The sequence below is a fragment of the Triturus cristatus genome, chromosome 10, assembly GCF_964204655.1.
Source record: "Triturus cristatus chromosome 10, aTriCri1.1, whole genome shotgun sequence".
NCBI classification, from domain to species: domain Eukaryota; kingdom Metazoa; phylum Chordata; class Amphibia; order Caudata; family Salamandridae; genus Triturus; species Triturus cristatus.
The window spans coordinates 984,011,611-984,038,031 of NC_140593.1; the positions used below are offsets into that span (position 1 = coordinate 984,011,611).

At 45.6% G+C, this 26,421-nt stretch overlaps 1 protein-coding gene across 1 annotated transcript in view; it reads left to right on the forward strand.

Moving 5' to 3' along the window:
• The first annotated feature begins 3,424 nt into the window (after positions 1-3,424).
• Positions 3,425-26,421, forward strand: part of TMEM11 (transmembrane protein 11) — a 58,333-nt gene continuing 35,336 nt past the window's right edge. The window contains exon 1 of the mRNA XM_085628903.1: positions 3,425-3,551. Coding sequence (XP_085485029.1) covers positions 3,505-3,551 — 47 coding nt within the window. The 5' untranslated portion in view covers positions 3,425-3,504. The remainder of the gene's footprint in view (positions 3,552-26,421) is intronic.

Sequence of the window (26,421 nt, forward strand, 5' to 3'; positions counted from 1 at the left end):
GGAGGCCCACTCATGAAAACTTTAGACACAGCTTTTACAGCAAAAGATCTTGGCACCATGATAGTCCTTTGGGTCTTAGCAAGATGGGCTCAATAAGCCATATGTCTACTGGAAAATGCAAACTGCACCCTATCTTGAGATCACAGAGGTTCTATTCTTCTCAGAACAGACTCTAAATTATGTTAGCGGGTATTTAATGAAGCAGGCCCCTCAGCAGACTGAATGTTAAAGATGTGCCATGTTTCGTAAACACCTTTACCTCAGCAGACAAGCCACAGTCTGCTTTGAAAACGGTTTTCCAATCTTATATTTTCAGCAGGGGCCGCTCAGCCAGACACTTCTCTTACCAGGCCTCTTCATTCAGAAGACAATCCTACCAGACAGACTCCTGGAATGACTTTGAGAGAAAATTCCCCATCTTTCCCTCATGAGCTAGAAGTTACGAGGGATGCTTCGAACACAGATCTTTCAGTGGAACATTCTCCACTCCTTCCTTCCAAGGTTAGACATCTCCCTACTTTCCCTCGAGAATTAGGAGGCACGGCCCATCACTTCTTCCCCAATTAGGGAATCATAATACAAGATGCTTGGGTGCTTCAGACAGTATTGGGTTTCCATTTTGAGTTTCATGCAACTCCCATTTAGACACTGGTGATGAAGCAATTACACTTCCTGCTTCACAACTTCAAAAACAAAATGTCATAGATCAAGAGATTTCTTCCCTTTTTTTAAAACAAGCTATATCCCCTTGCACTCCGCATCGTTGTTCCCTACTCTTCTAATGGATCCTCTTAACCAAAAACATCCGCTTGTATTGCTCAATCAACTGAGATTAGTTGCTAGCAGACTTTCTGGAAATGTTTGCAAGTGCCAGAAGTTTTCGAGAAAGCTCTCGACCTCATCAATAAAGCCTAGGCAGACCGAGCCCTATAACAATACAAGTCAGCCTGGAAATTATGATCATGCTGGTGCGTGGAACGGATGTTGGAAGTTAACCTCTGTTAACTATGTCTCACAGCCTGTCTTACAGAACAATAAACTATTACAGTTCAGCGATTTTCGCTGGTCACAGTCTAGTTGCTAACAGGCCTATATGCGAACACCCTTTGGTTCCCAAACTGTTGAGGAGCATCAGGTTTTCTGCTCCACCTAGATCCAGATATTCAACCTCATGGGATGTTTCTTTAGTTCTGAGGTTTTTGCAATCCTGGCTAGCCAATGACTCATTTTCCAGGATACAACTTTCTGCTAAACTGACTTTACTCCTTTGTTTTGGTTTGTGCAAGCGGCTTTCAGATGTTCGAGTCTTTGATTTAGCAGGCAAGTGTTTTCACCCCAGAAGGAGTGTCCTTTGTGATTACCAAAATAACTAAATCAGCAACCAGGCATGAGTCCTTTCCAGTGCTTCCAATGGATCAGAAGCTTTTTGCTGTTCACTGTATTCAAGAGTACAAAAGAATCACTTCTTCCCACTGGACCACCCCTTCTGATCAACTCCCAATTTCACTAGTGCATCCATATGAACCTCTGTCCCGCCCTATGCCACCCTATTGGGTTAAATGGATATATTTGTACGAGGGAATTCACACTTCCATTTTTGGTGCCCATTCAGTCACCTCAAAATCATTTGGGGTGGAAGCAGGATTGCAATAAATGATTCACTTGGTAGATTGGTCAACAGGTTCCATGTTTAAGGAGTTCTATTACCAACCAGTAAGTAATCTGTTTTCAATGATTGTTGATATGCTTTAAACTTGCATAACCTGAAGCCTCCAGTACGGTTATAGAATCCATTTTATAACAGTTGTGAACAAGACCTTTCAATTCTATTAAGGACGAGGAGGCAAAGATGATCCCACCCATGTTGTACTCATGAAATAGCAATTTCGATTTAATGTGTTATTTTTTACACCCACTCTGCTATAATTGTTCTGTGGTAAGAAGGACTACTTAGGTATTTGTGTTTTATAATTTAAAACCAAAAACAAGAGGGAGTTCCAGATGGCCCTTATCCGATGGGTGGTTCCTCACAGCAAGACGAGGCAGTTTACATGTTTCTACCTCAGTTTATAGGACTATAGAGGTTGTAATTGGCTAATTGACGTACTTCTATTAGGAAATGTTGTTTTCTCCTTGGGAACTATGGGTTTTGTAGTTTTTGCTTCTACTACACACTTTGTATGGTTTTATGTTGTTTACATGGTTGCTGTTATTATAAAAGCAGAGAAAAGAATGCATAATCGGCACCTCCATGTCATTAATAGAATTGAAAATTCTTGTTTACTACTATTTTAAAAATGTCGGTTATTACAGGCAGTCATGGACTGATTGCGGAGTGTCTTTACTTAGAGATGTATGGTGATTTGCGATAGCTGGTGCAATTGCTGCTTACGATATGTGCATTGGACTGGTGACTGTTTGGAAATTTGAGGTTGGGACCTCGGCAAATATCAAAGAGCACATCTCCAGTGCCTCCCAATGAAGCACATAAGGAGTTACGCAAAATCCATAATTTGTAAATAGGTAGAAGTGAAGGCTTGTATTATTTCTTTGTGTGTATTATGTTATTGTGGCCTGCTACCAGTACTGAACAGAAAAGGGAGGAATGCACAATACATTACAAATGTACATCTCACCCCCAGGAAGCCCTCTACGTGCCAAAGCCCTGCAAGGTCTTTCATACCCCCAGTGGTGCAAGAAGGACGGGGGGATTCAATAGTCTAATAGTAGTAGCTTCAAATCTGCCTTTATCTTGTGGTTCTATCCACTTGCAAGAAGAGAGGGGAACCAGGAGAAAGTTTGTTTGGCAACACTATCTACCACACCACTGCACTACAGTCGTTTTGCATATAAGAAAATGTTAATGGTTAAAAAAATTGATGCGGGTTTCATTCATATTACATAACATATACACATGCACTAAGCGAAGTAATGTAATACCTACATGAAGAAGGAACAACTACATAAACATGCCAGCATTCGAGGGGTCAGTACAATTTAAGTAAACACCATCATACAATCATATAGAAGTCTCAATTGTAAATAAAGACATCATGGACAGGACAAATGCTGCCCAATTTTGTGTTCTATATATCTTATCAGGAACACAATCTTTGCTAACAGTTCATGATCAATTAATGTGGTGTAATAAACGTTAAAGACGTATACAATTTTTAGAGTCGTCAGTTTACCTCATAATTACGTGTCATATTCTGTTTTCCGTTATTTTGCAATTATTTCATACGAGCAATGTCTTCTGTTTAAGAGCCCGGTGTGATCTAGGAATATTTCCCAGAGAGCAAACCTCAGTGAAGCACTCAAACTACATTTCCCACCACGCAAAGGAATTCGACAGACTACGCAAGGAATCCTGGGATAAGTAGTTTGCGTTTCTGACGGTACCATTTACAGTCAATAGGCTCGGCCCTCGCCTCGGACTTCGTTTCCCACGAGCTCCGTGACGAGGCCTACTCCACGGAGACATTTGCGGGCCGACTCTCCAATATGGCAGCTTGGGGAAGAAGGCGGCTGGGAACGGGCGGCAGGGAGAGGTAAGGTGACGAGTGCTAGTGGATTAGGGAGGCGTACAACACTGGCATCCGGTGCTGGGAGTCTTCCGCTTGTGTGCATGGTCGGACTTTAGGGACTTAAGGTTAGACAAAGACGGACAATTGTGGCCGAGGTCGTCGCTTTCTCTAAGGGCTGCGGGGGTGGGATTGTATGCCCTGGCGGGAGAGGTACTGATTGACCCTCACAATACGGTGTCCTAAAAGGATGGACAAACGTGCATTGGTACGATCCCAGGTTGTCCTTCCTCCTCGCTACCCTCTTTCGTCTCTGTGGCCTCCTTCACCCACTACTGCCTCACCCCTTTCCTTACTTTGTGCCCTCTCCCCCAATGCCATTCCTCCCCTCACCTGAGAAGTTCCTCGTTAAACCCTCGCCTTTTTCTAGAATACCCACTATGCCCCAAAACGTAGCCAACTTTGGAACGCACTTCTCAATCTCCCACACTTCTTATGTGCCCTTTTCTATACCCAATATCTATTGTCCAGTCTATGTCCTGTTTAATCACGGCATTGACCCCTACCTTTTCTGGTGTCACTTTTCTCGCTCGTCGATGCCCCTTCTCCCCACTGAAGGGGTGTCCTCTTTTGATATTCTCACACCCTCTCACAGCTAGGTTAACCCATCGTGTCACACCCTCCTTATAGTATTAGGACTAGATGTTAACGGCAAGGGGCACTGGGTCAGCCCACTTTAACCATTGGTTAACTTCACTGTGAGTGACGGTGTTCTGCTTTCTCACAATTTCACATTCGCACACAAAGTAGTTCCCACCAGTGACTATGATGGCAATGTATGTTTTTGGAGATCCAAGCAAATATTTTTAGCTTTTTAGATCATTTTTTCCTGTGTGTGTATATATATATATATATATATATATATATATATATTTTGGTGAAGGCACAACACCCGCCCCCTCAACATAAAAGTAATAAAAAGAGAAAAAGCAATCATTGACCAAGCCAAAACAATAGCAGCAGACGCTTTAACTATTGGCTTTCCCAATGCTTGTATAATGGACCCTGGAGTAATTAAGTAATTCTAACCGTGTTTAGGAACAAAGTGTACATTAGTGTATTAATATCTTACGTGCATAACAATTGCCAGTATCAATCAATCAATCAGGGGTTTATAAAGCGTGCTACTTACCCGTGAGGGTTTTAAGGCGCTTGGGGGGGTGGGGGGGAGAAAACGGCTCCGGATCAGTTGAAGAGCCAGGTCTTGAGGTCCTTCCTGAACGTTTGCAGGGTTGGGGTAGCTTCTGATGTTCACCCGGCGCTCGTTCCAGGTCTTTGCTGCAATGTATGAGAAGGCTCTTCCTCCGGTCTTGCTTCTGCGTATGCGGGGCACCTCTGCCAGGGCGAGGTCGGCGGAGCGGAGGTTTCTCTTGGGCGTGTGGAAGGAGACTCTCTCAATGAGGTATTTGGGTCCGATGTTGTTGAGGGCTTTGTAGACGTGAGTGAGGAGTTTGAAAGTGACTCTTTTCTCGACAGGGAGCCAGTGAAGGTAGCGTAGGTGTTGGGTCATGTGCTTGTGTTGTGGAGTTTCGAGTACGAGTCTGGCTGCGGCGTTCTGGATGGTTTGGAGTCTGTGTAGGAGAGTCTTGTTAATTCCGGCGTAGAGGGCGTTGCCATAGTCCAGTCTGCTGGTTATGAGTGCGTGGGTGACGGTCTTTCTGCAGTCGGAGGGGATCCATTTGAAGGTCTTACGGAGGATCCGAAGGCAGTTGAAGCTGGTGGAGGCGATGGCGTTGACCTGGCGGTTCATGCAGAGGGAGTAGTCGAGGATGATCCCGAGGTTCTGGGGGCGTGGTCGGTGGGGTCCCGAGGGCGGACGGCCACCAGGTGTTGTCCCAGGCGATGGAGCAGGATCCGAGGCTGAGGACCTCGGTCTTCTCCGAGTTGAGCTTCAGACAGCTGTCCCTCATCCAGGCTGCTACATTCTTCATTCCTTCCTGGAAGCAGCGTCTGGTGTCATCTGGCTTGTTTGTGAGGTAAAGGATGAGCTGAGTGTTGTCGGCGTAGAATACGATGCTGAGTCCATATTGTCTGACGATGACAGCGAGGGGGGCTATGTATATGTTGAAGAGCGTAGGGCAGAGAGATGATCCCTGTGGGACTCCGCAGTTGATGTCGGTGGGTTCCGAGATGAAGGGAGGGAGTCTGATCTTCGGTGTTCGGCCCGTGAGGAATGATTGGATCCAGTCGAGGGCGGTTCCTCATATCCCTGCGTCGTGAAGCCTGGCTGTGTGTATCCAGAGTAATTTTTTTAAAGTTTTGGTTGAGAGATAAGTATTGCAGGAGCAGATAGGCCATTTAATGTCTTTTGAAAGAGAATAGGTTTCCAAGATTTTAATTTTCAAGGGTTATTAAATGGCCATAAACCGTTTTACCAGAAGCACTCCCAATTCAAGGGAAGCACTGGGAAAGTTAGCAGTGCTAACACAAAGATTCTACGAATTTCAGGAAGGTGCTTCTTAATATATTGAACTCATGGTGCATAAACGTAGCAGAGGAATGTTTTCATGTTATTCTGATGCAGCCCATAATGGGGATACTCTACTTAATTTGGTTTAATAAGAACAGACGGGTAGGTTCAACTGCTCAAAAGTAGATGTAAAATAGTTATTGTTAACATATGCATATAGAAAAACAAAAAATGATGGAGGTAGAAAATAATTTTTACCACTACCTTTGTGAATTGTAATAGGATTTACTTTAGCACTTAACCTAACTATTGCTTAAACTTAATCCTTTATCGCTTACACCATTTTGAGCCTACCTGTTTTGCAGGGATACCTCGATATGACTATATCAACTCCTGTGCCACCCTTCCTCGCATCTTCTGTTTGCCTTAACGTAATACTTTTAATTACTTTTTGAGTCCTAAACCTAATCTAAACAATGTACTATTTGTTACTTGCAACCACCTTTTGATACAATCCTAACACTATACCTTACTTTAGCCCTAACCATAACTTTCAGTTATACGATCTTTACTCTAACCCAGCCTCTAAAATTAAACCACCCTAAATCCCTCACTTTACTGTACATCATGCAACACACCATAATTTAGTCTGCACCCTAAACATAACCCATACCTGAACTACTTCTCGTCCCAATCTTGTACCCCAATCCCTGTATTATTTTCAAGGGTGTTTTTTTACCTTTGTGATAATATTGTACTTCATTATATAGTTTTCTTTTTGTAGTCTAATTGTATAATTTGTACTGTTTTGTCTCCTCTGTTTTAGTTCTCTGTCTTTACTAAGTCTAAACTTTTTTACAGAAATCCTACCATTGCTCTCGATGTATTGGCTGGTGTGTTTTATGTTTCTACTAGACTGTAAAACTGTTAATTTAAGCTTGAACTGTCAAAACTTCTCCCCTGCCTTCTTTTTGTGTTTAAAAAAAGTAAGTGTTGGGTTTTGCTTCAGTTCCATCAAACATGCAAAAGGAAATTGGAGAAATACTTGCTAATAATCTAACTCCCTGCCAATTGCTCTGGGTAGCATTTCAACCAATCATTTTTCTCATACTGGCCTACTTTAGACAAAGGCCTACCTTTTCCAAATCAATAATGACCTTGCTTCTCCAGGGAATAGTCCACCCAAAACTGCCAAGCGAAAAGAAAGAAAGAATGCTTGCATATAGTCTAAACCACTGAATCATTCTGGGTAGCATTACATATTCTATGCCATTGTTTATCAGAATGGACTGTTAGCATGAGAGCTGGGGCAGTTCTGATTTACATAAGGCAGGCCTCTGTCTAGAGTGGGACAGTGGATGAAAAATGATGGGTTGTGTTAGACCTGGCATCTTTTGGCGTTTTTTTGCCTACCTTTTTGATTTCTGACCTCCTGTTTTGATGGTATGCTGGACTTTGTGGCTGGTTTGTTGTCTCTAGCACTGATCAGTAGTGGTAAAGTGCACAAAGTACAAGTGCTCCCTCTGTATATTGTTATTGATTTGTATTTTCATGATTGGCTTATTTGATTTACTAGTAAGTCCCCTAGTATTGGGCACATGTGTGCCCATGGCCTGTAAATCAAATGCTACTAGTGGGCTGCTGCATTGCCACCTACACAACTAGCCTTTTCAAATGTCTCAGACCTGCCACTGCAGTGTCTGTGCATGCAGTTTTAAACTGCCATGTCAGTTTTGCAAGAGCACCTACCTGCCAGCCCTCACCCTTCCCTTATATTATATATGTCACCCCTAAGGTAGGCCAAAGGCATCCACCTGGGCAAGGTGCAGTGTACTTAACACACCACTACATGTCCTACTTTTTATTACTTGTCCTGGTAGTGAAATACTGTGCATTTAGTTTTTCAATATCGAAAGGCTCTTTCTTTCGTAGGTTAATATGGGGTCTGGCTGTAAACACCTTTCTGGTGTAGATTGACATTGGAAGATGATAGAAGTTGGAGTTTGGGATGTCTGAACTCACAATTTATAAAAGTAAAGATGGTTTTTAAATTGCATGTTTGAAAATGCCTCTTTTAAAAAGTGGGCATTTTCTGCTTAACCATGCTGTGCCTGCCCATGGAATCCATGTCTGGTTTAGGCGGACAGGGGCTGTTTGTGCATTCACTCCAGACACACACACAGAGCAGAGGTGTGGCCTGTATTTTCTGATAGATCTTCCTGAGCTAGAGTGGTAGGAGGAGTGGTCACTGACACCTGAATAGGGCTGTGTCTACCTTTCACAATGCTGTTTTAACCCCATGTAATGTGGCTGGATCAAGGAGGACAGAGCTGGTTCTAGTAAAGCAAGAAAGATCTTTCTTTGAAGTTTTCCAACTTCAAAGACTAAAACTGGTATAAGTATTGGGGCTCCGACCCCACAACTTTAGAACTCTTTTGGACTTAGGAACCTGTCACGAAGAAGAGCTGGAGTCAGGCGGGACTTCCGCTTTGCTGTGTTGGCCTGCTGCTCGCTGCTTCTATCTTGGGCACTGTAAAGACTGGACCGAAGTTTCTGCAGCTTATTTCCTGAGTTTCTCCAAGGGCTTGAAGCAGATCTTGCCTCCTGTTGGCAATCTCAGGAACATCTAAGACTTCAAGTTCACCAGCCAAAAGCAATGAGAACTGTGTGTTTTATGCTGCATCAGAAGAAAAACAACTACCACGCAGTCAACGACGCCACTACCGGCTCCGTGATCTGAATGCACCGCCTGCTTTACAACACAACCCTTTTATAACTGACGCCATCACTGCTGCTTGAACTGTGACCTGTGGGCAGAGCACCTCGCTTCACATCGCCACCCTGGTATCACCCACAACGCTCCACGCCAACATCTATGCCGCTACCTGCACTGTGGCCACCGCTCGTGAGCTACACAAAGCATCGCCTCGTACCACACAGCAGCCCCGGACCACAGATGTCGCCTCCAGCCGTGTCCACCAATGCTGCTGCTTGCAGTTACCTGTGGGCACTGCACAAGGCATTGTCCCTCTTCGCCTGCCTCATCAGTTTGTTCATTCATTTAGGTGTTTTGAGTTTAAATAGTAAATTTGGTTGCACAGATGAGGTTTGAGCATTGGAACAGTGATGAGATCAGATGCATAACCACGTGAAGTTGTGTGTGGATACTTGTATGTTTGCCAAAATAAAGCAAATATGTCATCATTGCAAGCCCTGTTTTAGTGAAATCACGAGTCAACCCTGGAGATGACATCCTCTCAGCCTTCAGGCCTGAATGAAAGTTACAAATGCATGCACCCATAAACTACAACACCAATTTGAAGTATACAGGTACAGTTGCCAGACAGCACACATGGAAGTCTGAATAGCCTGGCTGCCCTCTCAACCCTTTTGTTCCACCTTGACTCGCACCACATAAGAATTTGGAGAATCTTGTGACCATCCTACCAATATGAAAGTCCAGGGGCCGGTAAACAAGATTATGAAGCTACTGTCTCTCAAACCAGCAGCTGCACATACGGATTCACAGTGAAGGTTGATAGCATGAGGCAGCACACCTACACTTACCAGATTTTGCAAATTCTTAGTTCTTCATAGTGGCGAGAACTCCTGTGTGAGCGTGGGAAAGCCATCATTCTCCCAACAAGTTGACTCTCATGTCCATCTCTTAATTTCAACTATAGTAAAGCTAACCTGTCGATACATTATACAACCACACACTTTTAAGTGTTTTTTATATAGTGTACGTTGGCTGGTTATCTGGGTCTTTTGTGCTTTTCCTTGCAGACCTGTCCGCAGTGTGGGTTTGTCCTTTGTCAGACCAAGTCCAATATATTGAGTGGTATTGTGCTGGGCGTTTGGGTTTTTCCTGCGGATGTGTTCCGTATATGTGGGGATGGCGACTTTCAGGCCAAGTGTAGAAGGCCAAGTTGTTTTGTGGGTGTGCTTACATGGTGTATTGCAGTGGGGAGTATGCAGTTACTTAAGCTGCTTAAGACACTCCCCTGCACCCCCCACCTACAGGGAGACTGGTACGCTCCCACTGACCCCGGACTCAGTCCAAACTAACCGTCCTATGGCTCCCAACACTGATCACCCTCACCGTTGTAGCTCGCCCACCGGCAACTCCAGCAGAGCCACCTCCAACCTCCTCCCCGCCAGCCATCCACCAAAATCGCGAGCTAGGTACTCCAAAGACCCTGGAGTCTGCTCAAACCAACCTATCTCCCCTTCCACCGTTACATGCCTCCTGGACTGCTCCTGAACCTTTGCCCCCTTGCCCGCTAGCACCCCCAGCTCATATTGATCTCGAAACTCTGCACTCCAGAGCGACTAAACTAACCCAGAGCATCCATAGCTCCATTCAGGACCTTATGAACCTCCTTCACCTGGCCGAGCTCTCCCTTGCTAACCTCAAGTCACCTCATACCTCCCCCCCCCCCCCCACCGATCACCGAGCCTCCCAAGCATCCACTCCTGCTACCTCTGAGACATCTTCGCCCGCGCAAACAACCCTGCCACCTCTCAGAGGAGGAATCCTGAGCTCTCGCACTCCTACACCTCTACCACCGCCACTTCTAATCCTCTAGACCTTACGGGAAACGAGATCCTAGCCATGCTCCGAGACCACAACTCTGTCCAAGCCATCACTTGTCCACTAGACGCGAGTCCTGGTCACCCCATCAGCACGGTCACCATCAACCCCAACAGGCCACCTACCCTCCATAACAGAAGTGTGATGAAAAGCAACCTCGCGCCTGTAGTCCTGACCGTCCAGACCCCTGACTCTCCCCCCCCCCCCCCCCCCCTAGTCCTGACCGTCCAGACCCCTGACTCTTTCCCCCCCCCCCCCCCCCCTAGACCCTCCCCCTTATCTGGTCTCTTAATCAATTGCTGTTCAGCATTCAAGCATGCAGCTGATATTGCTGACCTCATCCTGAACAAAAACTTAGACCTAGCTATACTAATAATCTTGGCTCAGTGAATACTCCCACCCTTGCCTGGACCAATTAGTCCCTCCCAACTACAATATCGCCAGACTGGACAGACATTCCAACAGGAAAGGAGGAGGCATTGCCTGCATCTACCGATCCTCCCTCCTTGTCACTGAACTCTTGGCGGACACCACTGACTCCTGCGACTACCTTGCACTCTCCATTTGCAGCAACTTATTACATCTCTGCAACTTGCACATTTTTTACCATCCTCCAGGCTCCATTGACTCTTTTACCGATCACCTCTTGGAAATCATCACAACTAAGATTTCCTCCAATGCCAAAGAGATTTTCCTGGGTGATTTCAACCTGCACTGGAATGACACTAAAGATCCCTACGTCAACGCTATCAAAGACCTCCTAACTGACCAAGCCCTGACTCAAGCCTGCTCTCTGCCAACTCACTCAAAAGGGGCCATCCTTGACTGGATCATTTCTAAGGAATCCTCAGTCAAGCTTATCTCCATAGACCCATGTGACTGGTCTGACCACCACTCCATCTACTTCATTTTATCTGGGACCCGCAAGACTAAGACACCGCAACCGGTGATTCCCAAACGCTGGACCAGAGACACTAAGAACCTCGACCTTATGAAACTGGAGGCTCGCCGGAAATCTGACCTTACCCCCCCCCCCCCCCCCCCTCCTCTTCGCACATAACCACGGTCGGCGACCTACATGAGCATTACTCGTCAACTATATCAATCATTCTGGATGACCTTGCCCCTCTAAAGCAAAAAAGAACACAAGTCAAAGACAGGAACCACTGGTTCCCTCAACATGGAGAGGAGATCCCTACGGCAATATAAAAAAACTGGAGACAACACCCCTCTGCTACGCATCTAAAACTTCTCCGCCAGGCGAGAAACTCCTACAACAAGCACATCCTTAATTTAAAAAAAGAATATTTCAGATCGGAATTGAGGAACGCCAAGAATAGACCCCGTAAGCTCTTTGAGCTGGTCAAACCCCAATCTAATAAACTGGCTAAAACACAGAAAGAATCCCCCAAATCTCTATCGTCAGAGAAATTCTCCTCTTTCTTCGCTGATAAAACCACGGCTTTAGGAATCGAACTCAGTACCGCCACCTACTCTCAACCCCTTGCGGACCTGCCCCCTTTCTCCGCTCCACCCCCTCTGGCCTCACCTAAAAACCAAGCCCAGTGGACTGACTTCGAGTACTATGACGAAGACTTCATCTCCAAAATCCTCTCTACCCTAAACCCAAACAACCACTTTAATGACCCGCTACCTTCCAACTGCCTCACTGCTGCCTCTCAATCCATTGTTCCTTGCTGGACTGCAATAATAAACGCCTCTCTCCAGCAGGGCTCGATTCCGGACCCCTTGAAAGCCGGCCAAGTCCTCCCTATTTTAAAAAACCCATCTCTGGATCCAACCTCCCCCGACAATTTCAGACCTATCTCCAATATCCTGCTATTAGTACTGGAGAAGTGTGTACAACAACACCTGAGTCAGCACATCAACAGCTTCCACCTACTTGATGACTTCCAATCTGGATTCAGACCGGGGCATAGCACTGAAACTACTATGCTCCACATCGTGGACGATGCCCTCCAAGCCCTAGACCAAGGCAAAACCTGCCTTCTAATCTTCTTAGATCTAGCCTACGCCTTCGACACGGTCAACCATGATAAACTACTCGAACGCAAGGATGGGTCTGAATGGTGTGGTCCTAGAATGGTTCAGGTCCTTCCTCCACAACCGATCTCAGAGATTCCTCATTAACGGCAACCTTTTAGCTCCCACCCCGGTCACTGTTGGAGTCCCCCAAGGCTCAACCCTTTCCCCTCCCTCTTTAATCTTTACTTAGAGCCACTCACCGAAGTTCTTCGTACCGCCAACATCTCCTACCATATGTATGCGGACGATACCCAAATATACATCAATATCTCTTCGCTCGGGGAGATCCTCTCCCTGAACGAGACCCTGAAACTGATTGTCCAATGGCTAGCCGCTAACCAACTCAAACTCAACGTAAAGCAAACCGAATTTCTCCTAATCTCCCCTTCTAAAGCCAACCCTGAGATTCAGATGTGGATCAAGGCTATCACAGCCCTAAACTGCCCGCCGACCATTGTGGACTCTGCCAAATCCCTGGGCATAATCCTAGACTGTAACCTGAACATACGAGACCACATCAACTCGATGGCTAAAGCAGCTAGATTCCACCTGAGCTACCTATGGAAGCTGAAAACTTTCATCGATGCTCCTGACTTAAAAATGGCAGTTCAAGCACTAGTCATCTCCAAACTGGAATATGGTTGTTCCACCCTCACTGGTCTACCCAAGATCTCCCTAGCACCCTTAAAAGCCTGCCTCAACGCGACCGCCAGACTAGTCACCGGCACCAGGAAATTCGACCACATCTCACCACATATGAAAGTGCTGAACTGGCTCCCTCTAGAGGCCAGAATTCAGTTGAAACTGGCATGCATTACACACAAGGCTCTATACACAAACTCCCCTGCTTATCTGGCATAGAAACTAGTGGTATCTAGAGGAAGCAGGAACTCCCGGTCCACCAGAAATCTCTTACTCCAACCCGCCTTTTTTCAGAAAAAAAGAACCTACAATAGGGCGTTCACCGGGGCAGCACCAAGAATCTGGAACTCTTTCCCTCCCGCCATCAGAAGAATCCCTTCTCTAGCACATTTCAAGAAGGAGGCCAAAACCTTCCTAATGGGTAAATTCCTTGTCTAATGCCTGCCATGCCTGACCCCAAGCCTGATGAATTGAAGACTATCTCTTCTTCCCCAGATCACCAACTCTCCCCGCAGAGAATATGTGGGGCCTATGTTTTTACCAACTTTAACTATGATTGCAATCATACATTTGTATCCCCCTTTTCCCCTATGTTCCCTACCCCTCACCATCCTTTTGTATATTTGTGTATATTTCTGTACTTTAGACTTTGTTTGTACACCTCTGTATATCTTGTAAAGCGCTCTGATACCCTCACGGGTCAAGTTCGCGCTCTATAGAACACTAAGATAAAACACATGTCAATTGTAACATTTTGTCTGCTTGGTTTCTTAGAAGTTCTTGTGCTGTACAGAGCACAAGTGCACCTTGCACGGTATTAGTATAGTGGTGGCATAGGGTCGATGGCACTGCTAATATTTCTGGGTTGGTTGTCTGGGTAGTCCTAGAAATAGACACCACGTAACTGGAATCAAGTGAAGCACCTGCACACACCAAAATGTACTGAGGCACAAACCCACCACTTCCTAACATTGCTATCCACAATGACCACTCCCTTCCTCCATACGAGTTGATGACCTCCCACCCTGAGCTATCAGTTTATAAGCGGTTCATAGGTGTAGGGGGCGTCACAGTACCCGACACTCGTAAGGAGTGACCTAAATTGGGCTACCCTTGTGCACATACGTACTCCTCTTAGAGGGCTTCAGCATTAATGCAACAAACAATTCACAGAAGAGGCTTGAATGAAAAGCTAGAGGGGCGACTGTCAGAACTAAGAGCTCTGTAAATGGCTATTGTTGCACTGATAAAATGGCGAGTAATACCAAACCAATACTCGTGGTCAAATTTCCTGTACTGTTATATTAGGGATAAAGTATCCTCTGAAGTACATTATAAGGATATTGCAAGTAACGAGGAGTTCCATAGCCATACAGAGGAATGATACAGGAGGCAGAGTTCCTTTATAAGGTTGTGGAACTGCAAGGTGCCTTGCAATATCTTTATCATGTACGCCAGGGGGGTCCTTTATCCCAGATAATACATGTCCACACTATCATCTTTCCCAAAAAAACACTTAAAACCTTGGTGCGTAGCTCTTTCATAAGTAAGAGCAAGCCTGTTTGAAAACATGAAGAATACAAATTAAACCTCTGGTGCAAAATTAAACCTATCAAAAACCTGTTAATTATTTGTTGCAATCCGATATTACAGTTGAATACAGGTCAGCTTAAAAAAAAGCTGCAGTAACTCGGAATGTATAGAGACATTCAGATAGATTCTAGCTTTTTAATCTGTAAGGAGTGCAAAAGAAATTCTCTCTGCTTGTCATTGTAAGCTAATAAATCGGAGCAGAAGAAAGAAAATAAACATTCCTTTTTTGTTGCTTTTAACAGCTGCTCCATTCATGCTCTGTGACCTGTCCTGCCTTTCACCTTGGCTGCTGGCAGCAGGCTCCATGATGTCAAAACTGTACTGTAATAACTTCTAATAGCCGAGTTCTGACATCTTTTCTTTATGATAATAAAAAAATTAGTGACTGCCCTTTATACAGGGATTCTAGAATCCCACTTATTTTAATGTTCTATTGGTCAAGTTATGTTGTTGGCCCTTGCACAACGCACGTTTTGTTATTTGTCTGGCCTTCTAGTCTTCTTGCGCCATTCCAGTATTTCCACTATCTCAAACAAGAGTCCGAATTGTCTAGTAAGGATGTTTATTTTGTTCTGATCAATCTACAGCTCTTCCTGGTGTGAGATTGCTCAATCACTGTGTTCATTTTAAGGATTTCTTGCCTTTAGGTGCCAATAATGAAAACCATATTTCATTTGGCTGCTCAAGGGAGGACTTGTAACTTTTCATTCTCAGTCATAATATTTTATTCATGTTGCATCGCTGTAAACTTTGAACAACTGGTATGAGGCCAGAAAGCGAGAAACCGCACGTGCATGCAGCGTTGGGGGAGTTCTTGCTGGCTCCAAAACACATGAACCACGGATCTTTTGCAAAGGTCATATCAAAATATATATAAACTGCTCGGCAATTGAGGCGCCACACACGGTAACGTTTTCACCTTTTATTTGGACAGGACAGCGGGACAACTTCATCATCCTCTCAGCTTTAGTGCAATGTCCAAACACGTTTCGGGCTTCTGGAGCCCTTTGTCAATGGTACTCTTCAGAGGGGAACCAGAGCATGATTAAGACGCCTTACTCGCGGCGTTCAATATAAGTCCCGCCCTGATGGGCGTGCATCACCACTGCATGCTGGTCTACGAAGTCTTGGCAGAGTTTAAATTCATAGTGAATTGCCGTGACGCCCCTCAGATTTCTTCAATCCTCTAGTGGGGTGCTTGAGAAGGTAAGTCTGGGGCCCCGCTCATATTGACCCTGCCCACATGGTCATGCCGTTCCTTAGACGCTCACTGTTCATGGCGTGAAGGAGCTGCTCATCTGGAGCGGGGATGCCTCGCGGTCAGAGCAAACCACTATATATCCAAATGAAAGCTGCTCGGCAATTGAGGCGCCACACACTGTCACGTTTTCAGGGAAGCTGCCGTCACTCAATACGCCTCACAGTCCGCGTTTCATGCTACAAGCATTTCTTCAGTAGCCAAGGCTTGTAATTGCACGATGGCTCACCGTTCTTTTTAAACAGGAGTGACCACGCCCACAGAGGCGGTGACTCAAATTGAACACAGGTGCTTAAAAGAACGGTGAGCCATCGTGCAGTTACAAGCCTTGGTTCCTGAAGAAATGCTTGTAGCATGAAACACGTCGGACTGTGAGGCGTATTGAGTGACAGCAGCTTCCCTGCAATACGGCAACTCTAAAAAAGATACCAAGCTTTACTCACCTGCTTGTGGACCCTTCCTTTTCAGGCACCTTCTGGCGGCCTGCCTGAGCCGCGGAAGGTGCCCTGCTGTGTCAACAGACCTGCTGTTATGCTAACCAGCACAACGGCGCTGGGAGCAGGAGTGCGTTTGAGGGTGCTAAGATGCCGGTTCCAGGAGCTAGATGCATGCCACAATCCACTTGGATATTAAATTTACTTTTGAACTGCTGCTGATGGCTCACGACCCACTGGGGAAAGAAAAAGGCACTACGAGTACCAGAATGGCACAGGGGTGGCCACGCCCACGGAGCAGTGACTCAAATTGAACACAGGTGCTTAAAAGAACGGTGAGCCATCGTGCAGTTACAAGCCTTGGTTCCTGAAGAAATGCTTGTAGCATGAAACGCATCGGACTGTGAGGCGTATTGAGTGACAGCAACTTCCCTGCAATACGGCAACTCTTAATAAAAGATACCAAGCTTTACCTCACCTGCTTGTGGGCCCTTCCTTTACAGGCACCTTCTGGTGTGTGTGTGTATATGTATATATATATATATATATATATATATATTCACTGAAAAAACCATAGGTTTCACACATGTTATAGTTAGCTGGACATTTTACTGATAAAAAACCAATGAAATTCCCCCGTTATAGTTACTGTAGGCAACTATAACTCACGCGACCGCAATCCTCTGCTGATGCTAATACTGTATTTAGACACTTATTTGCCCATGTCTTCTTCCATTAAATTTTAGCTATACATATATTACAAATATTTTTTTTTCATAAAGACACATATGTCAGCAGAGGATTACGGTCGCGTGAGTTATAGTTGCCTACAGTAACTATAACGGGGGAATTTCATTGGTTTTTTATCAGTAAAATGTCCAGCTAACTATAACATGCGTGAAACCTATGGTTTTTTCAGTGAATTTGCAAGGTTTTTTAAATGCTAAGTTACTTTACGCCATTCGTGGCGTGCGCGCCCACTTAACGCAGTTCGTTCCGTGCGCGCACAGCGAAGCGCACCGCGTGCCCACGTTACGCTAGATGGGCCATAAACGCACGATGCGCTTCGCGCACATGGAGGACATATGATGAGCATCGTTGTGACAGGTAAAATATATGTTTTGCTCTGCACTGATATGCCATGCACAAATGGTGCACTTTGGGTACCATTTGCACATGGGGTGGGGAGAGTGTGGATATTTTTTTTTATTTTTTATTATTTATTACCGTACGCGTACGGTAAGCGTAATCGGCGAAATTATCGGAAAAATTAAAATTGCCTTTTTTCACTTGGGGTATCGTTGGGGACTCCCTCAACATGGCTAGGTGCTTGGGAGCTGTCGAAACAGCCCCTTTACATGTTTTTGCCCTTTGTTTTTCAACCCCCTGTCAGAGTGCGAGAGAGAAAATGGCGGCCGCCGCTTCCTGGTTTCGACCGATTCGAATGTTTACTAAGATCTAACGGCCAATCAGAATCGCGCTCGCGCACGTCACCGTACGCGTACGGTAAGCGCACCGTAAGCGCACCGTAAGCTGGCTCAGATATATATATTGATTTAAAGGCTATTTTCTCAGAATCTACTGAACAGATTTACACCAAACCTACAAAAGGCACTTCCTTGACCTGCAGACTACCTCTCTGCCAAATTTCAAGGAACTCTGTTCAGCCGTTCGGGCTGTAGCTGTGTCTAAAGGTCCTATGGAAAAATGCATGGGAAAAACGTGTTTTGGGACCCCCCTTTTATATCAGCCCCCGCTTGAGGAATCCCCCCGAGACTTTCAGGGTAGGAGCGGAGCACAGCGCCCCACCTATTTTGAAAATTTCGCGAGGATTCGTAGACCGGCGCCAAAGTTATTCCAAATAGAATGTTGCGGATTTCCTATGGAAACGTGGTCCTAACTATAACTATCTACTGGCGACCGCCAGTAGATAATATATATTCACATAAAAAAACATGGGTTTCAGGGACGTTATAGTTAGTTGGACTTATCACTCGTACAAAACCATAGAAATTTCCCTGTTATAGTTAGTTCCGCTAACTATAACTCGCGCCCCCGCAATACACTGCTGATGACGTCACATATTACATGATTCATGACCTGGTCAGTGACATCACTGATGACATCTCAAAAGACATCTAACTAACTATAATGGGGGAATTTCTATAGTTTTATACGAGTGAAATGTCCAACTAACTAAAACTTTCCGTAAAACCTATGTTTTTTTCAGTGAATTTCAAAGGTTTTATAAATGCTAGTTTCTAACTATGCCTACAGAGGTAGGACATGTGATGAAAAAAGAAACAACGAACAGAAAGAAAAAAAAAAGACATGCAGAAAAAAGCAACAGGAGTCCACAAAGATGAAGAAAATTGCAGGAAGAAGCAAGACGTGCAGAAAGAACCAACAGAGGAGCAGAAAGAGGCCTTGTTGCAAAATCATCCTGTGCCCACAACTTTTTCAGACGGGTACTGGTGGTAACTGACTCTGACTAACCAGGCCTAGAGCCAGTGCTATGCTAAAAGACACTTAGAATACAGTGAAAACACCTACATACACTAGGGAACACTATGCGTTGGGGTACCCCTGTGATTAGCATGACCTCCTCTGTAAGACCCTAGTACATAATAGGGCAGGGGGATTAAAACTACCTCTTAAAACGTGCCACGGGGCGCATTTGCACACTGGTGAAGGGAGAGGGGGGGGTGGTCCTGAGGTGACATGTGTGCAAATACGCCCTGTGGCCGTTTTAAGTTAGGAGATTAAGTCCTTCAATACTGGGGGTCCCTGGGGTCCAACTAGCCCACCAGGTACCTCCAGTAAGCGCCACAGAGCTGCCTTGCAGAGAGGTGTAAATAAGAGCGTGGCCTGGACCACCTCTGTGCAGCGCAGGCCTGTGGCGCTTACTGGAGGTACCTGGCGGGCTAGTTGGTCCCTAGGGGCCCATAGGATTGAAGGGAAATGAATTCCCCAACTTAAAACGCTCCACAGGGCGTGTTTACACACACGTCACCTTAGGCCCCGCCCCCTCCACCACTGTGCAAACGCGCCCTGTGGTGCGTTTTAAGTTGGGGGATAAAGTCCCCTTGCATCCTGAGGGTCCCTGGGATCCAACTAGCCCACGAGGTACCTCCAGTAAACGCCACAGGGCTGCGTTGCAGAGAGGTGTAAAAAGGGGCGTGGCCTGGACCACCTCTCTGCAACGCAGCCCTGTGGCGCTTACTGGAGATACCTGGTGGGCTAGATGGCCCCCAGGGACCACCAGTATTGAAGAGGAATTAATTCCCCAATTTAAAACGCGCCACATGGCACGTTTGCAGAGTGTTGCTCGGAGGGGGTGGGGCCTCTGGCACGTTTGCGGTCCTTTTTTTGTTTGTTATTAAATGTATTTATTTTTTAGAAGGGGGGCTGTGTGGCCCCCCTTTTCTCTTTCTGTGGGCCCTGGGGACCCCATCCCCCAGGGCCTGACCCCTTTTAAAAAAAAAAAAAAAAAATGAACCGGAAGGGTGCCGCGTGGTCCACCCTCCCGTGGCCAATTCTGGCCCCGGGGCATAGCCACATTTTGTGTATTTATTTTTTATGTGGAGGGGGGCTGCGTGGCCCCCCTCCTGAGGCCTCCATTGGCCACGGGGACCACATCCCCCGGGGCCGGCCCTTGTATTTATTTTTATTTTGGGAGGGGGGCCGTGTGGCCCGCCTCCCTGGCCACTTCTGGCCCCGGGGACCCCATCCCCTGAGGCCTGGCCAACCCGGGGACTGTGGGGGGAGCCCCAATGCCCCCACAGTCCCTTCCGGCTCCCCGCATCCTGCGGGAGCTGGCATAGCTTTTCCACATGGGGAGCTGCTAACATGCAGCTCCCCATGTGGAAAAGCAATCTGGTTTGGATTTTGGAAGAGAGAGCAGGTTCCCTGCTCTTTCTTCCAAAATCCAAACCAGTGATTGCTATGACAGGGAGGGAGCCTCGCGACTCCTGCCCTGTCATGGCAAACAGCAGTTTCCCAGGGGTGGGCACCCCGGGACACTGCAGGAGCCGGCCCTGAGGGGTGGCGGTCCCCAGGGCCATCATAGGCTCCAGGAATTTACATATTAGTGCCCCGGGGAGGTGGCGGTCCCCGTGGCGTGTTGGGGGGCTCGAGCCCTGAAAAAAGGTCTGAAGCACACCTGGTTTAGCCCACATTTTTTCGTAATCCAGTTTGGCGTGCAAACTCTTATGCGCTCCGTTCCTGGCGCAATTTCAACATACTTCAAAACATCGCGACACGCAGTTGTCGTGCCCCAGCAGAGATGCACAGCCGTATGCACATTGGAGAAATGTATTCACTCGTACTCCATAGTGTTACCAAAGTTCTACCAATTTTATTTCCATATTTATCCATTTTCATCCGTCACGTCAAAAGAGATGAAGTTTCAAAGGTTTTCAGCATTTTAATCGCTCAGGAATTGCCCATCCGGGCCTATTCACAGGCATGTAACCAAGCTCCATTGTTCCAATACATTTAAATAACCCAATGCATTTCGGTCTGATTTCGACCTTCGTCAGGGGTATCTAAAAATGATTAAAAAATGATCATCAGCCCATACTCATTTAACAATGTTAATGTTCAAACGTTAATCAAATACCCGAACTTATATGTACAACATGGTGAACCAAAATCATAATATCCTAATCATCTCTCCTATGTTGAATGCAAAACAACTATGTAGTCATACAATCTATACAAACAAATGAATACCCATCCATTACCCTGCTATCCTCCCTCTACTTTTTATCCCCGTTAATATAACTAAGAAACCTCCCTGTGTAAAATAACCTAAATCCATCTCTCAATCCCACTTTCGTTCGACCCTCGGTTGTACCGCGTATCTTCCCCCCAACTCCCCAGTATTGTACCACTTCTCTGACTACCCCCAACTCCCCAGTTTGTACCTGCAGTCATATAATTACTACCGACCTGTCCAACCATCTAGTCAGAACGCCATCCAGAACTGAACGCCATGGCTTCGAACCCGTAATCACGATCTTCCCGGTTTTTTAACCAGACGTTACCTCCCCACCTGTACTCATTCAATGACGTGATTCCCTAACCCCACCCCCATGAATCTTACGCGTGATGCGTGTATAACTTAAAAAAACAAAACATTCCCCACACAGGTATTTTTTTATTTTTAAAAGAAGCCCTGGGGGGGTGGCAGGCCCTGGGGCTTCGGGGGGGGTGGAGGGGGGCAGTGTACCCCCCCCCCCCACACAAATAATTAATCAAAGCCCCGGGGGTTGGCGGTCCCCGGTGCTTGGGGGGGCCTTACATTAAAAAATTAAGCCCCGGGGGGTGGCGGTCCCCAGGGCTGCCGGGGGGGGGCTGTGTGCCACCCTGCAAATTTTGTAGAAAGCCCCGGGGTTGGCGGTCCCTGGAGCTGCAGGGGTCCCCCTGGTCCCCTGCAAATCTTTTTTTATTTTTATTTTATTTATTTTTTGCAGTGCCGCCGGGACTTGGCCCACCCGGGGGCTAATTAATAACGAAGCACTGGAACCCCTTGAGCAGCCCTAGGGGGTCAGGGTGTTTCTGCCCTGACCCATTTTCCTGTTTTGCGCATTTGTCTACCGAGGCACAAGATGGCTGCCAACACTTCCTGGTTTGGAGTGTTGACAGCCAATTAGCATGAAGCTTGTGATTGGGGAGGTGCGCGGATCCACCGTGGCCATAGATATCACTATCTTTATTTCTTAATTTCTCAAAAACTACTACTAAACTGATTTACACCAATTTTAAAAAGGTCACTTTCTGAGCCAAGCAGTACCTTTTTGCCAAATTTGGTCTAAATCCGTTCAGCAGTATTTGCTATAACAGTGTCTAAACTTTCCTATGGGAAATTGATTTTTTGACCTCTATTTTTATTTTTATCAGGAACTACTGAACGGATTTACACCATTTAAAAAAAGGTCTCTTTCTGAGCCAAGGGCTACCTTTTTGCAAAATTTGGTGTAATTCTGTTCAGCAGTTCAGGCTGTAGCCTGCTCCAAAATTTCCTATGGGAAAAAACATGGAGAAAACACGTTTTGGGACCCCCTTTTTTCTCGGCCCCCGCTTAAAGAATCACCCCCAAACTTTCAGGATAGGAGCTGACCGGAGCGCCCCACCAGTTTTGTAAGTTTCGCGAAGATTCGTCATCCGGCGCCAAAGTTATTGGGAAAAGAATGTTACGAATTTCCTATGGATAATAGGTCCTAACTATAACTACCTACTGGCGACTGCCAGTAGGTAAAATATATTTTTTTTAAATGTTGCCTTTCCGGCCACGTTTTCTTTTGAATTTATACTCTGCTTGAAAAGACCTATTTGGAATGCATGTTGAATCCTTTTCTGTAAAGATAAATGTCGCTCTTTCAGTAAAACCATTTTTTTGAGTGAATCAGTGTGGCGTCTTTTGTGAACACAACTCCCCCCAACATGCGTCTCAGTATCTTAGTACCACTAATTCCATGCTTCTTAAGAGGGCTTTTCAGAGTTTTGGATTTAGCACTGAGTACACTGTGTAGGGGCAAGCTAAGGCGCATTTATGTACCCAGGTGCTATTGCTGTGCCCAGACAACATTCATAGATATTTTCTTTCCTTTCTGCACAAATAGGCGCGATTTATTTTGCTCTGATACTTAACATTTTCTAAGCAGGCCTTTAAATTTCGTCTTTACTTAAGATAGTGTAGCTTCGGTGTTAATTGACCACCAACAGGTTTAACCCCTTCGACGCTTGTGACGGAACGGTTCCGTCATGCACGTCGGTTGGGCTGTGCTTATGACGGAACCGTTCCGTCATGGCCCCGCCCGCGCTCAGAACCTTCAGCACCGCGCGGGAATCCGCGCAGCGCTGAAGGGGTTAACAAAACCTTCTAATGCAGATGTAAACAAACAAACATCTCTCATTTACGGTTCGTACTCTTTTTTTTTTATTTTTTATTTTATTGTTTTCAGTTTTTTAGTTTTCCTTCCTGAATAACGTCCTACATATTTTTCTACATGTATCTGTTGGAACATTAGCAAGCACTTCGCATCATTTATCCAGCTTCGAAGGAGGACAGATTTTTTTTGTTTTGACATTGGTAATTTCTGTTAAGGCTCCTTTTTGATGTCCTTAGCGTTTTTGCAGCTCTTCCAAACTACGGCTGCAAACTTCTTTCGCCCTCTTGGTCGAGATCTGAATTTCGGAATTGGTTGAAAAATGAACCCAGTTACTGGTATTAATATATATTATAAAATTTCAAGAAGTATGCAGTCCAAAGGAAACGTTATGCTTCATTACATTGATTGAGGCTAAGCATGCAAAAGAGATACACAGTTAATGAAATGTACAAAGTAAGGGAAATGGAGGAGCGCGGTTGAGAATTTTTGCCTGGCCACTCCCCAGCTTTAAAAAAAAAAAAAAAGTTATTTCCTCTCGTGGTAGGTTTCATTGATTAGATGCTATTTTTCTCTACACCTAGCCTTTGTGTATTCTTACAGCAAGTCAAGGTGGGGGAGGTTTTGACTTCAGGCATTGTCATCTTTTGAATTCATTTTTTCTACATTTTTGCTTAAAGGGTCCCTCTGTTAATGCATGGAAACCATTTTATGCAGTGCTGCATTGCTGAGTGAGTTTACACACCTTTGCGTTCTCTATTTCTGCAGATCACATTAAACTTGCTTCAGCAGAGTTTACCCCTAGGTTAAGTGACAAATAGTGACCAATTTAGTGAATACATATCGTAATTTCTTACATGCTTACTACTGTGTTTTCGTTTTCCACCTTAGATTAAGTTGCCTTTTTTGTCTACATTAGCTGTATATAGTCTGTCTTGTGTTCTTTTTTTTTTTCTTCTTTTTTTTGTGGCTAAAACAAATAATGGATGGTGTGCTGATCAATGTCAAACACTCACACCTGATCTGAGCTCTGGCCTAAATCCTTTGTGTTTTTTTGTTCACCGCGTCTTTCCAGTCTGGACCCAACCATATGCAAATCAGTCTTGACCCTGCTCTCTATGGGGACAGTGCAGCCCGAATCTCTGTAATAGGGGTGAGTGTTTGACATTGATCAGCATTCCGTCTTATCAGTTGTTCTTTTTGAGTTTATCCCCCCGAGTGAGACAGGCATGCCCAGCCGTGGGTCCCATGCTCACTGCTCCACTGGATTCAAGCTATCCTGGCTGATGAGAGGTGATGCCCCATTTCCCGGTCCTAGGATGCTTGTTTCCGGTCCAGGGAGTACATGGCCTGGCAGTTCAAGCTGGACTGCTCTTATGGGTAGTAGGGTCAAGACTGATTTGCATCTGGCCTGGTCCAAGCTGGAGTGGTGTGGTGAGTAAAAAAAAAAAAAGATGGACTTGGGCCCAGATCTCTGAGTGTTTGACACTGTTCCAATAATATGCTTTATGTGGCATCACCATTTCGATTATAAACCTACGAGTGGTGGAGTTTAGGTAGCATGAAGTGACGGTCTTCTACATGTACTCAAAATGCTTGAACTGATGTAGTCGTTGGGCAACTCTCTTGAAAAGTTTCTTCTGAACGACCGGGTCAGTATCTTTTCCTGTGCTAAGGTTGGCTCAAGACATTTTCTTCTTGGCAACATGCACCAATGCGACACTGAAAACACCCACTGTCTTTTAGCCATAGGCCATACAGAGCTATGGCAGGTCTCACTCGAGGATGCCAAGCACTGCTCGATGGCATCTATACAGAAGGCGTATGCTTCTGGTGACAAATCGGGTAAATTAATATGTTGGTTTGCGACCCATGGCAACTCTGACCAGGTGATCCCGGTGATTCTTGACTTGGGATATCTCAGAGGACCTCCCTGTTATTGCTCTGACGTTTGCAGATTTTTACTGGGGGTTGTACTCTCGACAGCCTCCACCGTCAGCTGAAGTTGCGAACCCCCTTCTGGATAGCGTACTGCTGCCGTACGTACCAAGTGCCTTGACCCAGGGGATGGCTTATATGCTGTGACGCCCCAGTCTGGGGTTTGTGGTGGGGGAACGGCTTTGAAGACCGCATAGTGTTATATGCGGACTATAACGTACTGTTTATGAAGTATCCCCAGCGCTGTGGCCCTGGTATCTGTCACTCAGGTTATATGGTGAGGCATCCAGACTCCGGGTCAACGAGGGCAAGTCCTGTCTGGTTGCAGTGAGATGAGACACCTTGGGGCGGGTTTTGTGTCCAACTTTCCTACCCATTGGAGGGCGAGATGATTTAGTATAGGTTCAAGGACTCATATTGGAGAGTGATACTTAATATAGAGAAACAGGGGACAGGAGAGGTCAATGTATGACACTTATTTATTGAACAAAGATTGAATTCAAGTGCTCACATATTTAGTGACAAGAAAGCGTGACATGCAGGTGAGGGTGGAGTCTTTAAAAAGGAACATCGCATTGGCAACAATAGAGAACCATTTTTTCTTAGTAAAATTAGTACAAAATAGGTTCGAGTTGCATAGGGTCGACGGCGTTTCGAACTCAGTTATTTGAGTTCATCATCAGGACAAAATGTGAGCATATGAACTCTAAATGTGAAAAAAATACAGAAAAAATAAATAAATAAACAAGTACAAAACATAAATTAGTCCCTGAACTGTAACAAGCATCACAAGCAATTAATGTGCGGTACATAGTGTTCTCCAAAACGTGATGCAGTTTCATATAGATGAAAAAATGGTAACCTGGCAGAGTCAAGCAAAGTGATGGAACTGAGCAGTCTAGTGCCCGGAAGGAATGCGCAATTACAAGATTAGGATGTAAGAGACTCGGAGCTCATAGTGACGAAGTAACTTATAGCGCTAGGGGCGGAGGTTGGGGCATCATTGCGCGCGCATGAATTGGATCACTT